The 18,840-nt window shown below is 38.4% G+C and overlaps 1 protein-coding gene across 16 annotated transcripts in view; it reads right to left on the bottom strand.

Moving 5' to 3' along the window:
- LOC130911137 (CD166 antigen homolog A-like) overlaps nucleotides 1-18,840 on the bottom strand; it is a 164,712-nt gene continuing 145,872 nt past the window's right edge. For 14 of the 16 annotated variants that reach the window (XM_057828874.1, XM_057828875.1, XM_057828876.1 and 11 more), the window contains 4 exons: nucleotides 15,770-15,902; nucleotides 11,443-11,554; nucleotides 3,337-3,466; nucleotides 1-3,273 (listed from right to left, as the gene is read on the bottom strand). In XM_057828874.1, coding sequence (XP_057684857.1) covers nucleotides 3,379-3,466; nucleotides 11,443-11,554; nucleotides 15,770-15,902 — 333 coding nt within the window. In that variant the 3' untranslated portion in view covers nucleotides 1-3,273; nucleotides 3,337-3,378. Of the gene's footprint in view, nucleotides 3,274-3,336; nucleotides 3,467-11,442; nucleotides 11,924-15,769; nucleotides 15,903-18,840 lie in introns of those variants that run through there. The other 2 variants (XR_009061979.1, XM_057828891.1) reach the window with 2 other exon arrangements.

Here is an 18,840-nt window from a genome sequence, read left to right as displayed (position 1 = left end):
TGAGCATCAGGACAATATTTCATCGTGTACAATATTCATAGCGACAACAATATAATACTCATATTTCACAATGGCACTCTTTGGCAGAGACATCAACTAAAACATGAATCACTCACTAAAGACACCAGATTTACAGGAAGAACAGAAAAAACAGAACTCTCTTACTGGATAAATCTAGCCGCGCTAGCCAGCTGACGACGTATGGTACATTTGGAAAAACATCAACGGTGTGTGATTGACAAGACTAGGGTGACCTAACGTCCTCTTTTGCCCAGACAAGTCCTCTTATTACGTGCTCTCTCGAGCATCCGGCCGAGTTTCATAAATTCATGAAAATGTCCGGTTTTTATAATTTTTCACGGGACCAATTTGAAGAGAATCCCTCCAGCTGCTAGGGGGCTGGGCCTGCCTGCGTTGACGTGGCTCCTACTAGTAAGGGCGAAACAAGGAGTAGATCTTCTTCTTGTTTTTTGTTGGCAGTTTACCCTTTGTTTCATGGGGAATCACCTTCATCTACTGACGGTTTGGCGAGGGATCAGACTACAGTAAGGAGTTTTAAGACATGGCTCCATACAGTACACCTTCCTTTAAGTTTCTCCTGTTAATGTCGATCACGTGTCTTCTTTAGTATATTGGGTTTATATTGTATGACTCTTGTAATTGTTCTGCGTTCGTTTATTTGGTTGGATGTTAGTATGATATTCTAAGTAGCTGTGTTTCTGATGAGTTTTTTTACGCTAAATACGTATATAATGGCAACTGTTGACTTCTGTCGGAGATTTGTACTGGAGTAATCTGTAAAATCCCGTTTGATGTCGCATCGTTGCGCTGCCGATGATTGGAAACTTTTAGAGCAGTTTGATTTTGCCTCGGCTCCCGGTACTGGGTAATAGGGTAGCTATCAGTGAGCTCAGCCGCGCTAGGCATTATGGGCAGTGTAGTTTTGAACTGCTGCGTTTGGAAACACGCTGGTTGAATAGCTTGTCAGTTTATTTCGGTTCTTGTTTGCACACAAGCTAGAACATTGAATGAGAATAAAAATGGACTGGGAATAACAATTTGTCAACGACAGTTGTCGTGATGGTTTTTTATAAAAATGTTGAGTTGGCACATAGCCTACTATGTGTGTGTATTGACTGGACTACATTTCCATGGGTCTGCATTTTATTATTATTATTTTTAAAATCATTATTGGTTTCTTTTTTTTGTTTTTTTTTGATTATTTTTTTAGGGAAGAATAAAGCCTGTTGAGTAACTAGTTGAGTAACAAATATTTCCATATAATGTATAATATGTACTATATGGCAATAGGCCTATGTTTTGTGTTTTTGAATAAAACTGAATTTTTCTATCCAGACGGAGGAGGCACACTTTAAATATATTAATGTGATATAGGCATCTTTGAGTCAACTTTGTGTAAAATTCAAGTATCTGGAGGCCGGGCCGAGTGTCCTCTTTTTTGGGAATCAAAATATGGTCACCCTAGCCAAGACCTCACTCTAGCAATTAATAACTCTTTAGTATATTCCACCATTTCTCTACGACACAAATGCACAAACCGAAACATTTCGTATTCATATTTCAAAAACGAAAAACGGCTGACTGAACAAGACGCGATGCGCTTCCTACACAACTTTAACAGCAAAGCCATACCTTGTAAGTTATTTAAAGGGTATTACAACAACCTAGGGAAATGCTAATATTCCATCATTTATCCATAAACGCATGCCTTTTGGATTCATATCATGCCACTTTGTGTAATGACACACCTCGCAACACCAAGAAAATGATAGAAATTTGGATCGATTGTCAAGCTAAAACGACCGGCGGCCGAGACCCCGGAAATCTAGCGTATTGTGCGCGTGACGTCACAACAAGAAAACACCCGGCTCAGTGCTTAGTACTGAATGGCGGCGATAATAGCGGACAATTTTGTTTCTCGTTGCAGCGACGAATCAGATGTAATGAACGGTCTTCTAATGGTGAGGAGAGTTATGAACCTTTCTTTGGTGTTTTGGGTTATCAACTTGAGCCCAAACGAAAGCCAATGCAGCCTAATGAAAGGATCATTGAGGGGAGCAATCCCACTGATGAAACACCGGTGGCAACAGAATCACCGAATGGTTTGTTTTGCATTTCTTTTTGTGAAGCTGATACACCGTGACTGCAAAATAATGTATAGAATAATGATCATTTATTGTGCTATCATAGGTTTTCGCTCTGCCAACAGACACAAATATGAATGGGATTAGAGTTGTTCTATATATTTTACGAGCGATAATTTATACATGTGTCCAGTCCTATAGCCAATGTGTGATATGTTTTTTTATCATAAAAGAGTACTCACTCTGGCCATTTCGAGCTTGGCTGCTCCCCTCCTTTGGTTAGCCTGTGGTGGTAGGGTGGTCTCATCAGAGCCAGTCATCGTCCTCTTTCTTGATATCTCGGGACATTTAGGTGGCTGCGTGTGTACGGTGGGCACCGCTTCTGCTTTCAGCAGCAATTTCTTAGCAAAACCTGATTTCATTTGTCCATAGTTCGAATAGCTTTCAGGTGTAAAATGCGCACCACACAAAACCGTGCCGGAGGCTGGGTCTGCAAAATTAGCCCTGTTGGCACGGACAAACTTTACTCATTGTCTGCTTAGTCCAGCTCTTTTTCTCGCGTTCGGGAACTCATGAGTACTACATTGCGACAAATGGCTATTTGTACACCACATAGCATGACAGGTTTGAACCATTTTAGCGATTTTTTGACAAAACACGAACGCAACTCTCTCGTCGATAAACAACGATGGCACCCGCCTCGACCTTTTGTTACCTTGTTGTGACGTCTCCGCCCCATTCGGCTGTTTCCGGAATACTTTCGGAAATGTTCATAATTTTCGATCTATTTTTGATAATTGCTCATGAATGTGATTTTTTTTTTGTTAGCTTTATTAATATTTGTTATCTTGCCACATAACGGTTCTATTGATATCTCACAGCCCCACAGTATTATAATACCCTTTATCTTGCAGCAACTAACCAACAATAGTTCCTTCTTAAAAAACATGACTGCTAACAGACGACATAGCTACACTGTCTATAATATGTCAAGTAACATATGTATATCACATACATTAAACATTTTTTTTTCTCCAAGAGTTGAAATGGATTTGTCGTTAAATTCTCCCTGAAATGAATTCCAAGCTACCTTGTTTGTAATATAAATTGTTTTCTTTTCCCAAAAGATGAGGTAGGGAGGAGAAATGTACAAAGCTCCATGTTCTCACTGGAAAAGAAAATGTCTGTGGTTATTCATGTTACAATATTGTGTACGTGTTTGTGCGCTTACCTTTCAAATTCCGAAAGGATGGCAGGTGGCTTAGATGTTTGTTTACTCTTCAGGATTTAAGATGGTGTCCATGTTTGTCTCCTCGAAAGAGGGACCGTTCTCATTCTCGGCGCGGTTCCGGCTGCCTTGCCTGTTGGGTACAGCACGTTGGCCGCATTTGTGAGTGCTTTGTCGCCATCTTGTATTATTTTTATGATGTTACAGGCTCAAGTTCAGGGGTGTGTCACGGGGCCTCAATTAGTCACGAATTAAAACGAGCAACCTCCTGTTCCATTTCAGGCACGGGTTGTCCAAGACCCATTACATTTATGATACGACTGAACGATACAATAAAACACTCGACACAAAACGATTGGTGTTCGAACGTCCATCTAGTCTGATCCGATATGTAAATTTAGTAGATCTACCAAAGTTGATACAAATCACTTTTGTATCCAGCGAAGGATCATCTGACTCTAATCAGCATATCTTTTGTGAGCATTGAGGTCCTCATTAGTCATTCCATTCACACTCGCAAACCCACAGGGTTGGATTGCTCCAATTAGCATCTTGAGTGTTTGCAGGGCAGGGCTGCCTGTTTGCGGAGGTCTGTCTGACATTACAGCATTGAGAAAGAACAGCTGTCTCAATCTCTCTGAATATTTAGTTGCATCGTTTCTTGTATGTATGGAGCTATAATTGTCATATTGCTGATGATGAATGGGTGATGATGCACAACACAAGTCATTTTTTTGCACAAAAAAGCTTCCTATTCAATAAAGAAACGTATGTGAAAAAGACAACAAAAGAAACTATATACAGTACAAGGGACGGTGTAATAAAAAAAGTTTTTTTCATGTGGTGGCCAGTGTTGTCACGGATTACCTAAAAAAAGTCATTTAATTACGGAGTACGCCTAAAAAAGTAACTAAGTCACTTTAAAAGTACTTATCAGTGATTTTTTTTGCCAATTTTTCTTCTTTTGCTGCCTCAACAAAAATGACAACAAAAAAATGTAATTGAACTTTTCATATAAGGCTTAATCTTTGAGTTAGCAGAGGTTTAATTAGTCGATGGAGTTGATTTCAACCACCATTGACTCGCGCTATACACTCAAAAAAAAAAAAAGACTCCAGTAGGTTGTAAAGTTTACTAAAAGACAATATGCATCTTCAGCAGGAACACATCATGGTTCCAAGGTGAGCATGATTAAATCATGCAGTCCATACATAAATGTGAACAATGAATGAGTAGCTAGATTAGATCATGTTGATGCAACATAATGTTAACGTGCCTTTCCAACCAATTGCAATAGTCTCGTCATTTCTCGCGAGATTTAAAAGTAGGGTTGCCAACTCCCTGAAAAAATAAGTGAAACCTCATTGGTAGAGCCGGCCAGCCCAATACCCGTCACCATTTAATTATTATTTTGTTTGTGAAAAGTGATTTTTTTTTTAAAATAAGATGGGGCTTTGCAAGGCACAGGCCCAGCTAGTAAAATTCCTCAACTTTATTTTTCTTTCTTTCTTTCATAATCTTATTATCCATGTTTTTTCTGCGCACTGGGGACTCCAAACGGTTTGACCGACCGGCACCGTTTAAATATCAAAATGACCGGAATTCCATTAATTTTAATGGCAAACATTTTCCCTTCATTTTCAATGACAGGAAAACATAGGTGGTTGTATTTTTGACCACTTACCATTACAGCCCATTGCCATTGAAGTGGCGCCTAAGTAAGTCAATACCACTGACAGCTATGTACGTCCGTGCCATTGACTATCACGAATGTCGCTACTATTGATGCCAATGTACTGGATTCCATTGAGGCATATATACTGTAAATTGATGCCATTGACAGCCATTGACGTTAAAATTAGGGCTGTCAAACGCTTAAAATTTTTAATCGAGTTAATCACAGCTTAGAAATGAATTCATTGTAATTAATCGCAATTCAAACCATGTCTAAAATATGCCATATTTTTCTGTAAATTATTGTTGGAATAGAAAGATAAGACAAGACTGATATATACATTCAATATACTGTACATAAGTAGTGTATTTGTTTATTATAACAGTAAATCCACAAGATGGCATTAACATCATTAACATTCTTTCTGTGAAATGGATCCACGGATAGATTCTTAAAGGATAAATGTGAGTTTGTATATTGTGACTAAATATTGCCATCTAGTGTATTTGTTGAGTTTTCAGTAAATGATACTGTAGTGACTAAACTGTTCTGCCCAAATGCATGATAAGAAATGACATCTCACAACCATGACTGTGTGTGGTGGCTGCAAATGCTATATCTTCTCTGCATTGTGTACAATGCAGGGTATTAAGAAAAAGCTCGCTCGGTTCAATAGTAATAATTGTTTTGGGAGAGATGTCAAAGCTTTTGCCAATTAAAAGCACGGTCCAAATGAATACCTGTATCCACTCCACTCACTTGTCACTGCCTCTTAGCTCTGTATATACGTTAAACGGCGCCATTGTAGTCTGTTAGCGGCAATGCGTGAGTGGGTCGCTTCGGGCATGCGTTAAATATTTAAACATGATTAATTAAAAAAAGTCATTACCGCCCGTTAACCCTATAAATTTGACAGCCATAGTTGTGCCTTATGTTGGCTCAACATGTGTGCTTTATGTTAAAAGAACACAATTGCTAAATACTAAAGGAAAGCAATTTAATGAGGTACAAATATGTATTTCTTGTATGTATGTCGCTTCAACATGTATTTTGGGGTGAACATGAGTGCCTTATGTTGGCTCAACAAGAGTGCGTTATTTTCACGCAACATGAGTGCCTAATGTTGGCTAGACATGTGTGCTTTATGTTAAAAGAACACAATTGCTAAATGCTGAAGGAAAGCAATATTATCTGTCCTTCATTTTTTTTTTATGTCAGTTCAGCACCCCATTTTTTTGAGTGTATAGCTTAGCCACTCCGAATCCCTGAAACTAACAAATAACTGACAAACTGCACGGAGTTTGTTCAAATCAACTACAACGGCTCATTAAACCCCTGCTCCAAGATTAAGCCTATTGTCAAAACTTCCCATTTAAAACAAAGACATAGCCGTTAAAATGTTGTCTGTAAAGCAATAAAACAAACAACAAAAATGAATGAAATGAACAAGAATCCTACAAGGTATTTCATAATGGGTCAAAATCATTTTTTCGAACAGATCATGTGACTAGCACTTTAGAGACTATCCTATGCTTTGCTTAGCCAAAACTGCACGTGAGGAGGCAAGATGGATACTTAGAACTTCTTTAAACCTGAGCTTTTAAACGCTACCAACAACAACTGAGCTTAAACAGTTGATTGAACACGAACAGTGTCAAGATGTGTCCAGTGGTACTACATCGGCGTACGATCACTTCGACACACTATCTTTTCCGACGACATGCTTGAAATACGATGGCATGACAGCACCGCAGACGGACGCGTGGATGACTTTCTTGTGCGATAAAAAACAACACTGGATCCAAAAAGGATAGTGCAGGTGGAGAAAAAAAAGAAAAAGGTGATGCTAACCATTGAAATGAAGATGTGAATTATAGCAAAATATAAGCGTGGTGTGCGCAACCATGAACTGGGTCGACAATAGGGCCGTAAAATGTCGATCTCGGCCGGCGGTCCTCCTCCGTTCGCCACTCTTTATAAGTAAAGGTGACAGTTCTTATTGCGGTAACATCGCCAAAGAAATTGCCAGCTTTGTCAGGTTTCTAATCATTTATTCCATCAATTCACCTAGTTTCCGCTGCTGTTGACGCCAGGATAGAAACAGAAAATAAAATAGCGCTCTCTCGCTCACCGTCACGTCAGCCCCGCGGTGCGTTCAGGTACAGCAAAAAAGGTCAGCCGCATTAGAACCCGATTCGTAACATTATTGCAGGTATTATTATATTACAATTATATTATATTATTAGATATTATACAATTATTATTTATTTATCATTATATTATATATATATATTCATATTACCTTAGATCCACACTGGCACTTTGAAGCTGGACGCTGTTCAAAACATTCCACTTCCAAGCATATATGTACATAGGTGCTTCCAGGAGTTCACACAACCAAGCACAACACAGAAAGTCCCGGAGTGTCATCTACGTCACGCCGAATCTTTTTTTAGAGAATCCGTGGGTTCTTCAGGTTTGTTTTGACATTTTAAAACTTTGTCTAGTTCAACCGCAATTCTTAGTGTTCTGACTAAACCGGAAGTCCGTAGCAGAAAAAGTCAGGGATGGCGCCAGGTTTTGCTCAGGAAAGTTTAAGATTCTTCTTGTAATATCCCGTTTGACTTGTCTTTTTAGTATCGCAGTCAAGGGGAGGTCATTCTGTTTTTTTTTTTTTTTTTTTTTTTTTTTTAATTAAAATTTTAAGTAGAGTTGTCTGAAAATTACTTTTTAACGGATAACCGATATCCCAACTCCAAAAATCTGATACCGATACCAACCCGATATGCTGTATGTGGTCGTGCGCTTAATGTGACACTGTATTGCTAATGACGTACCGCACTCTACACATCAATTATGCGCATTAATCTTCATGACGTGAGCTAATGTTGCTAACGGGGGGACAAGCTCCCGTTTGTCCCTAATAGTAAATGAATGGAAATAGTGTACGAAAGAGATGTTTACAAAGCTAAACCTACAAATTCTGTCCAAAAATGATGCCCCTGGTGCCAAATTCACTGGTAAAGATGTGGAAGAACATACAAATGTTCAGTTAAAGAGATGGCTTGAAGGTCCAGGGCTGGAAAAGCAGGAAAAAAGAAACGAGCGGACCTAAGCTTAGCCTTAGCTTTTTATCGAAACCTTTTTCTTACGCCAATGACAATCTCCTGTTTCAACAATCAATCCACCACATGCCCTGTCTATTTTATGTATTATATCCTGTGGTTGTCTTACGTCTCTGACCGTTCTTTTGGGCAATTTACATTGCTATTTTTGAATAGGGATCGCAAATGCTACTCGTTGACAGCCAATTTTTTCAATTTGTAGTTTTTTCATTAATAACAAATCTTAATTCTATCATTTATTTACACTTCCCCCTTACTAAAGTTGTTTTTTTTTTACAACAGAAAAGGTAACAGTGGCAGTCAGATACCATTTTAATTCTTCTCAGGTCATTCATTGTCAGACAGAAGTAGAACGGCAAAACGCCACGCTAAAAAAATGAGTAAAACACGTCAAAATTGCTTACCTCTTTGTCCTCTGAAGGACCATGCCAACCCAACAAAATGTTTACTGCATATGAAACGTCCGCGCAAGTTGATCCATTCTTCACCTTTTTTCCAACGAGTTTTTGGTTTCGGGAAACGTATGAAGAAAACATCCTTCGTATGTCGTAATGTCTAGAGTCGTTTCTACAAGTTCCATATCAGCAGTGCTTGATCGGCATCTTCGTTTTTGAAAGATTACCGACGAAAACTAGCAAAATTATAATGGTTTGTATGCGAGGGCGTGCCTATAATGTCCCATTTCCGCTTTACGATGCAATGTCACGGTCTATAAATAGCATTCGTGCGGTACGCTACTGTATTGTGATGCCCCCCCGGATGCTTTAATAATGATAAATGTCACAACTTTATTTTTTTCCAAATAAAATACTCTTTGAAAAATAAGATAACAACTTCAACAGAAGTTGTAGAAAATTAATTGAAATGAAACAATGTCCATTGTTAAATAAATGGAAACAGTCTCAATTAAATCACGTTTACAGCAGATACCTAGAAGAGCCACTTGGGGGCGACTATAGCATTAAAAATACAGGCAGGCAGTCAAAGGACATGGTAATGTAATGGCAATTCCCAAGATACATTTTGCACAATGTTTTGTATTTCATTTCTTATCCGTTTTCTTAGTGAGTATGTCTTTCTGTTAACGTAGTAGTTATGTGTAATGGGTTTTTAATTATTATTTTTTAATCATTTATTGTTCATTTAATTTTTGCACCATGAATACAAATGGTCTCCTTACATGACAAATGGTAAGCATCTGTCTTAGCTGACAGCTGATTGTCAATAAGCTTAGCTGTTGTAATAGACCAGCCATTTCCAAAGTGCAGTTTGGGGGCCAGATACGTGTCATTGTCAAATTTCGTCCGGCCCGCTGCCTCTGTCAGAAAATAAAAGACTGGCCAGCACACAGACTTAATAAATTGGTCAGCAGTACTGCTACCAACATATGAGATAGTTTACACACTAAATGCTGCTCCTCATTTACCCACTATAATGCAGCATTACTCCAAGCAACATTACCCCGTGTGACCTTTTACTCCCAATTTTCAAAAATGGCGACCATCAACGAAAAAAAGAAAGTTGACTGAGAAGGCCGACGCTTTAAGGGTAGGTGGAAATTGGACCATTTCTTCACTAAAATACGCAACAACTGTGTCTGCCTCATTTGCAAAGACACAGTCGCTGTTTTTAAAGAGTTCAATGTATGGCGATTTTACCAAACAAGACACGCGGTACGACAAGATTACAGGGAAGATACGTATGAGAAATTGAAGCAACTTAAAGCTAGTTTAATGTTACAGCAGCAGTGTTTCGCAAGAGCCCGAGAGTCGAAAGCTTAGCCACAAAGGCTAGTTGCGAGATTGTTCAAATTATTAATTAAAAAAATAAATAAAGCAAATGTGACACACATAACGGCTCGCTAAAATTTGCTTAAATATATTGTTCAACATAAAGGACGTCAGCCAAGGTCGGCCCCCCACATGTTTACCACACCAAATCTGGCCCCCCCTGCAAAAAGTTTGGACACCCCTGTACTAGACTATGCCCTCTACTGGATTCACATTGAAGGCATTTATCAAAGTGGCTCACAATCAATGTTAATATCAGCTCATATCATTAAAAAATGCTTCTGGTTTCCCGACAATACTAGTGTCACCAATTACATTTTGTTTTCATGCTTATAATGGCGTACCGCAAGCAACACGTCACTTCTGTTCATCAATATTCATAACATTTGCTACTGTTGCTAAGTAGGGACAAGCCACCAGTTGTCCCTAATAGGAAATGAATGGAAATCGTGTACGAAGGAGATGTTTACAGAGCTAAACCTACCAATTCTCTCCAAAAAGGATGTGCCTGGTGCCAAATTGACTGGCAAAGATGTGGAAGAACATAAAAATGTTCAGTTAAAGAGATGGTTTGAGCGTCAAAGACTGAAAAAGACGAAAAAAACCCAGCCGACATAAGCATAGCCTTAGTTTTTTATCGACGCGACTGACAATGACATTCCCCTGTTTCAACAAGCTATCCTTTACCATCAGCCCTGTCTTTCTTATATATCCTCTGGGTGTCCTACGTCTCTTACCATTCTTGGGGGTAATTTAGTTAGCTTTGTGTAGCCATCGCAAATGCTACTCAGTGACAGCCGACAAACACTTTTAATTTTTTCATTGATAACAAATCTTAATTCTATAATTTATTTACACTTCCTCCTTACTAAAGTTGTTTTATATATAACAAACGGTGACAGTGGCAGTCAGATACCATTGTAATTCTTTTCAGGACATTCATTGTCAGACAGAAGCAGAAGAACGTTACGCTAAAAAAAATAAGTTAAAAATATAAAAATGGCTTACCTCTTTGTCCTCTGAAAGCCCATGCCAGCCCAACAAAATGTTTACTGCATATGAAATGTGAATGGCTTCACGTTGCTGGCGTTAAACGTCCGCGCAAGTTCATCCATTCTTCACATTTTTTCCTCCGAGTTTTTGGTTTCGGGAAACGTATGAAGAAAACATCCTTCATATATCGTAAGTCGTTTCTACAAGTTCCATATCAGCGGTGCTTGATCGGCATGTTTGTTTTTGAAAGGTTACCGTAGAAAAGTGGCACAAATTACGTTGTTTCTATGCGAGGGCAGGTCTATAATGTCCCACTTCGGCTTTACGATGCGACGTCACGGTCTAAAAACAGCATGCATGCGGTACGCCATTAATAATGGCTTGCTCTATCTACCTTTGAGTGAGAGGAAATTTTTGATCATGGCTCTTCAAAGAAAGGCTAAGTTTTCAGAGAGCCTAAATTTACAGTCCATAAAAGGTATTTGTAAGTATATTGACTGTAAAATTCAGCAACACAGTGACTCACCTGGAATTTCTCTGGCAAATTCCATAGGCCAGCCCAATGACCATGGTGAAGATAAAAAGGCCGACCACCACTCTGATCACCAACTGGGTTTTATCGACGTCCTCCGACTGGTCTGTGCGCCAGAAAACAATGCGGAGAGTCACACAGATGACGTACACAGTGCTGACTTTCTCACCACAAATAGGATGTTGAGCGCTAAACGTGTGGGCTGAATGGAAACATCGCCACTGTACATGATTACTAGTTGCTGAGGTTTACGTTAATGGCAGCCATCCTCTGTTGATGACATTTTCTCATGAGGCAGCAGAATAATGGGTCATGTTTGCCAAGAACTTGGTGGCACCGCTCCTTCACTCTATCAGTAGACCACATTTATTTATTCCTTTCATAGAACATTTGGCTTTAGTCGCTTTCCCAAACTCCAACAAGTAAGAAGACGTCTGCTACTTACCTCACTTATCAATTCTCACCTCCTCAAATACTGAAATCAGATATGAAATGTAAATTAACGTCTAGCCAAGGCAAAAAGGACGTCTAGCGCTATTTCAAGTCTCCTTTCTGCATGCAGAAAAGTCCAACCAGAGAAGAGGATGAACCGGTACCGGGACAAAGGCTTCGGATGAGACAGTGGCATGCAGGTATCAGTTGTGTTTGATTACGTGATGGACGAAAGAATTAAGACAAACCACAATCAATAAACAAAACAGACACTATGAAACTAACATTGATCCAAACAAGCCACTCTGGACAATTGGATGCTTTCAGTTTAGTGGCTAAAGGTTTGGTTCAAAATTCCATTAACTATTGTGTGATGTTAGGTTGTAATTAGAGATGTCCCGATCGGCAAAAAAATATCGGCCATGCCTTTTTCTAATATATATACAGTATATTTTTTGATTAAATCGTTTTCTAGTTGTATTTAACGTTACAGACATAATATGTTACACTCATCCAGAGTCCTTAGTTTAGGCTTAAGGTAGGGTTATCACATTTATCCCTATAACGGCGGTAATTAATTTTTTCAAAAATGTATCATGTTAAAATATTTAACGCAATTAATGATTGCGCTGATTGGCTGGCGACCAGTTCAGGGTGTCCCCTGCCTACTGCCCGTAGTTAGCTGGGATAGGCTCCAGCACCTCCGCAACCCTCGTGAGGAAAAGCGGCATGGAAAATGAATGAATGAATGAATGATTGCGCTGCACGATCCACTCACGCATTGTTGCGCTCAATCTGTAATGGCGCCGTTTTATCTATATAGAGATTAAAGGCAGCGTAAAATGAGTAGAGTGAATTTTGGCAGCCTTTGGAGCCTTTTTTTAATTGGCTAAAGCCTTACAATCCCTCTCCCTATGATTAGAAATATCATGGGAAGCAATGTGGGGAAGCAAGGTAGCAATTGATCTTTTTCTTAACACAGTATGTTTTTTCCCAACGCAGAGAAGATATATCAATTGGTAGCACTACGCACAGTCATGGTTCCACTTCCCATCATGCATTTGGGCATGGCTACAGTATCATTTACTGAAAGCTCAACAAATACACTAGATGGCAATATTTAGTCACAATATACAAAGTCGCAAGTCTTTCTATCTGTGGATCCCTCTCACAGAAAGAATGTTAATAATGTAAATGCCATCTTGAGGATTTATTGCCATAATAAACAAATACAGTACTTATGTACTGTATGGTGAATGTATATATTCGTCGAGTTTTATTCATTTTTTTCATAATGCATTGCCAAAATGTATATGATCGGGAAAAAATATTGGGAATGATTGGAATTGAATCGGGAGCAAAAAAAAGCAATCGGATCGGGAAATATCGGGATCGGCAGATACTCAAACTAAAACGATCGGGATCGGATCGGGAGCAAAAAAACATGATCGGAACAAGCCTGCTTGTTTATTTTGTATTTTTTTTTCAAAAAAATAAAATATAACATAACATTGGTATGAAATTTTGTTAATTTTGCTATTAGAAATGTGGTCTTTTTTATATGTTTAAAATACTGTACGAACACACACAACACATGTTTACTATCGTATCGTTTTCACTCTGTATCGAACCGTATCGTTCTTAAACTGTATCGAATCGCTCGGCCTTAAAAATGTATCGTTTTTTTAATCGAATCGTAACCTCTGTATCTAGATACATATCGAATCGGCTTCATGCCAGAGATTCCCAACCCTAGTAAAAATACAATGAAAAGTCTAACAGTGTAGCCTAATTTTATTTCTTAAGGGTTTTAGTGTTTTCAAATTTGATCTGTTTTATTGTTGTATTTGCTGTTTTGACTTTTATCGCGATGCGTTGCTTTGTTTTCGTTTTTTTTCTCAATGTCATTGTATAACCTTTTATTTATCATGAACTATATTTATCGTTGTTGTAAAGCACTTTGATGACCTTTCGGGTTTTTGTAAAGGGCTATAGAAATAAATTTGATTTAACTTAGTAGTTCTCTCCTCCAGAAAATGAATTAATCAATTTCCTTAAACCTTGTGATTTTAGTTCTGAGAAGCAAAATCCTGTTGGTTTTTTTTTTTTTTTTTTGGGGAGTAATGAAATTACGATGTAGAAGAAAGAATTGGATTTTGAATTTTTGGATTTGGAAAGATTTTTTTTTTTTTTCAGGAGAACAGTTACAAATAGGGTTGTTCCGATCATGTTTTTTTGCTCCCGATCCGATCCCGATCGTTTTAGTTTGAGTATCTGCCGATCCCAATATTTCCCGATCCGATTGCTTTTTTTTTTTTGCTCCCGATTTAATTCCAATCATTCCCGATAAATTTTCCCGATCATATACATTTTGGCAATGCTTTAAGAATAAAAATGAATAAAACTCGGACGATTATATACATTCAACATACAGTACATAAGTACTGTATTTGTTCATTATGACAATAAATCCTCAAGATGGCATTTACATTATTAACATTCTTTCTTTGAGAGGGATCCACGGATAGAAAGACTTGTAATTCTTGAAGGATAAATGTGACTTTGTATATTGTGACTAAATATTGCCATCTAGTGTATTTGTTGAGCTTTCAGTAAATGATACCGCAGCCATTTAACTTCTGCCCAAATGCATGATGGGAAGTGCAACCATGACTGTGCGTAGTGCTACCAATTGATATATCTTCTCTGCGTTGGGAAATAACATAGGGTGTTAAGAAAAAGATCAATTACTACCTTGCAACCCCACATTGCTTCCCACGATATCTGTAATTGTAGGGAGAGGGATTGTAAGGCCAATTAAGAAGAGGCTCCAAAGGCTTCCAAAATTCACTCTACTCATTTTACGCTGCCTTTAATCTCTCTATATAGATATAACGGCGCCATTACAGATTGAGCGCGACAATGCGTGAGTGGATAGTGCAGCGCATGCATTAATTGCGTTAAATATTTTAACGTGATACATTTTTGAAAAAATTAATTACCGCCGTTATTGGGATAAATTTGATAACCCTACCTTAAGCCTAAACTAAGGACTCTGGATGAGTGTAACATATTATGTCTGTAACGTTAAATACAATTAAAAAACGATTTAATAAAAAAAAAAATATATATATATATACATATATATATATTAAAAAAAGGCATGTCCGATATTTTTTTTGCCGATTCCGATACTTTGAAAATGACGTGATCGGACCCGATCGATCGGGACATCTCTAGTTACAAACTTTTATTTTTTCATAGATAATGGTCACCGTTTTACAATAAAATGTCAGAGGTGCACGCAGTGAATGAAAACAATCTGAGTCAGCAAAAGTCAAGATGGGTACGTCAGACTTTTTCAAAAATCGGTGATTGGCCAGAAAGTTGTGATCAGTGGGCCCCTAGCATTACCTCCAATTAAAAAAAAAAAAAATTTTTTTTTACATTCCCTACACAGTTTTTTTTCCTCCATAATTTAACTCATTGGCCGCCATTGACTGTGATCCATGTCCAATTCATTTGAACTGGGAAGGGCAGCCAATTAGTTAATCATATTACACATCACAATGAAATAACCCCACCAGGAGGGGACAAAGGCTTTTGGGATCACCTGAAGAGATAATACAACATTTTCTTCCATGGTCAGTTCCTGTGTTTGTTCTGCCTTAATACTTTTGCCCATTGTGTTTCATTCCTTGCATTTTTCCCCCGCCAAAAATTTCCAGTCATAGAAAAAGAAAGCTACAAAAGAAAGTGAAAGTAAGCACGATTTGTGTCATATCTGGTCAGCATGCGAAGAGTTGGTTAGCTGTGTCGAGGGTGGCAGGAAAGCAAGATGAGAGTTGGTTAGTGAATGACACTGTCTGACAGATTGTGCCGTACTTACGAGGAGACACAGTTATGTCCCGCGTATCCGCACCAAACTCATTGTACACGCTGCATGAGACGGTCAGGTTGACGGTGGGCACAATTGTGATCTTTTGCACGACCTTGCCATTGATGAAGGGGCTTTCATCAAGCTGTGGGACAAAATGGCAGGACTGTTTATTTGCTTTTTCCAACAAGATATATTACATTTGTCCCTACGCCCTCGCCAGTAGAAGCAATCTTCCACTCAAACCCCTGATTGATTGATTGATTGATTGATTGATTGATTGATGGTGCTAGATGTCCAACCATCATAATTAGGGTTGTTCCGATCATGTTTTTTTGCTCCCGATCCGATCCCGATCGTTTTGGTTTGAGTATCTTCCGATCCCGATATTTCCCAATCCGATTGCTTTTTTTTTTGCTCCCGATTCAATTCCAATCATTCCCGATAATTTTTCCCGATCATATACATTTTGGCAATGCATTAAGAAAAAAATGAATAAAACTCGGACAAATATATACATTCAACATACAGTACATAAGTACTGTATTTGATTATTATGACAATAAATCCTCAAGATGGCATTTACATTATTAACATTCTTTCTGTGAGAGGGATCCACGGATGGAAAGACTTGTACTTCTTATAGGATAAATGTGACTTCGTATATTGTGACTAAATATTGCCATCTAGTATATTTGTTGAGCTTTCAGTAAATGATACTGCAGCCATTTAACTTCTGCCCAAATGCATGATGGGAAGTGCAACCATGACTGTGCGTAGGGGTACCAATTGATATATCTTCTCTGCGTTGAGAAAGAACATATGGTGTTGAGAAAATGATCAATTACTACCTTTCTTCCCCACATTGCCTCCCACGTTATTTTTAATTGCTGAGAAAGGTATTGTAAGGCATTAGCCACATAAAAAATGGCTCCAAAGGCTGTCAAAATTATATCTACTCATTACACGCTGCCTTTTAGCGCTATCTATCGGTAAATCGGCGTCTTTATAGATTGGACGCGACAATGCGTGAGTGGGTCGTGCAGAACATGCGTTAATTATTTAACGTGATTAATTTTAAAAAATTAATTACCGCCGTTAACGCAATAAATTTGATAGCCCTACTTTAAGCCAAAACTATTGTGGATGAGTGTAAGACATTTTGTCTGTAACGTGAAATACAATTAGAAAACGATTTAAATTAAAAAAATATATATATATATTTAAAAAAGGCATGTCCGCTATTTTTTTGCCGATTCCGATGCTTTGAAAATGACGTGATCGGACCCGATCGATCGGCATCTTTAATCATAATTTACTTGACGAGTCACTTGAGGTATTCTCTGCACACCGCCCTCCCGTAGGGGGCTATGTGAGTCAGCCTCATTTATTAGAAGTACGTATGTGGGAATGACTATCACATATGCTGCGTTTGGAATAACCTTCAAAAAGTAAGAAATCTAGAACGCATACTGACAAGGATTGTCTCAGGAGTGATTTGTATTTGTATTTGGATTCAAGGTAATTATTATAGTTTTCGTACAATGCATACATTTTGAAACGTCGTGAAAAAAAAATCAATGGGAGCCATTTGCGTCATTCTTTGACAAGTTTATGTAAAATAACTGCCTGGTTTTTGCTTTGAAGCAGGAATCGAGACTGTTTTATGTCCATATCTATAAAGAAGTGATTTAGTAATTTAAGCATTTATTAACAAGAATTTTGAAGGGAAAACGCCATTGTGGCGGCACCCTTATCATAACAAAGCTAACGGACTAGCTTAATTCTTCGACAGATTTAAGTTAAAGTGATCCTCGATCTTTAAGACAAGATAAATGTTAGTTGAGAGTTATAATAATTTGATATAAAAACCTCTTAATGTTTTCGTTTTAATAAAATTTGTAAAATTATTTTAACTGATCAGCCGCAGTGGAACCGTCGGATCCAGAAAATAAGACGGATCCCTTACTTGACTGACGATCCAGGAAAAATGTTCGGGTGCCAGCTGTTGCGTGGTAGGTAGGATACGTGCATACAGGGACCAAAGAGGGGAGAAGCTTCCACCTACGTATATGATAGGGAAAAATTATCGGGAATGATTGGAATTGAATCGGGAGCAAAAAAAAGCAATCGGATCGGGAAATATCGGGATCGTCAGATACTAAAACGATCGGGATCGGATCGGGAGCAAAAAAACACGATCGGAACAACCCTACTAAATATTGCTACTGATCCTGAAAATATAGGTGATTACCTCTGCATTTGGAGATTTTTGTGCATCTAGTGTAAAATCTGAGAATTTTATAGCCATTTTAAGTTTTGTTATATTTACATAAAAATAATCAGGATTTTATTAGCGGACGACTTTGAATTTTTTTCATGCCGCTGCTCATGGAGACTATATATAGGTAGGTGCCTGTTTTGGTTTTAGGTCGGTAGCAGCTTTGGTTTTGAAAATGTTTGAAGTTTTTGAAAATAGGCCCCGTTTCCCGTGTCATGCCAGTAGGTTATGAAGTCTATGACAGGCCTTCACCCTAGAAAAAAAAAACAAAAAAACATTTATACTGATATAAATAAAGATCTGGGGTTCACATCACTTTTTGAGTCATGTACTTATGTACTTAAATGTTGATATTGTGGCCTGCGTACCCCAAAATGTGATGTCCACATATGTGGCGCAAGGTTTTGTTATTTTTTTCTTATCTTTATCCTTAACCTTTCTAATTAAGGTTTTATAAAGCTCTGTGCTTGATGGGGGAAAATATTACATTATGCCTTTGTGATGTATGATTGCTTCTGTGACATACTGTAACAACTTCTATTGTTTTTCACCTTGAGTCCCCTAAGTTAGGAGGGAATCTCACGAGATAACTTGTTTTGCACTCATAATATTGACCGTAGGAACACAACATCTGCTACCGGACAGCACAACCTGGGAAGCAAGGAAAAGCCCCTTTTTCGAGGGGCTGAACCAAAAGTAGCTTTGTCATTGGACGGGGTCGCGCCGCCTGGGAGCAGAGGTTGGCCGCCTCCACCCCTGTGTGGCGCGTCCCTACAACAACAGGACATTTCCGGGCGACCCG

Source organism: Corythoichthys intestinalis, unplaced genomic scaffold (assembly GCF_030265065.1).
Source record: "Corythoichthys intestinalis isolate RoL2023-P3 unplaced genomic scaffold, ASM3026506v1 HiC_scaffold_23, whole genome shotgun sequence".
Classification (NCBI taxonomy): Eukaryota; Metazoa; Chordata; class Actinopteri; order Syngnathiformes; family Syngnathidae; genus Corythoichthys; species Corythoichthys intestinalis.
Note: the sequence above shows the minus strand (reverse complement) of the source record. Positions and strands in the feature narration are given on the sequence as shown.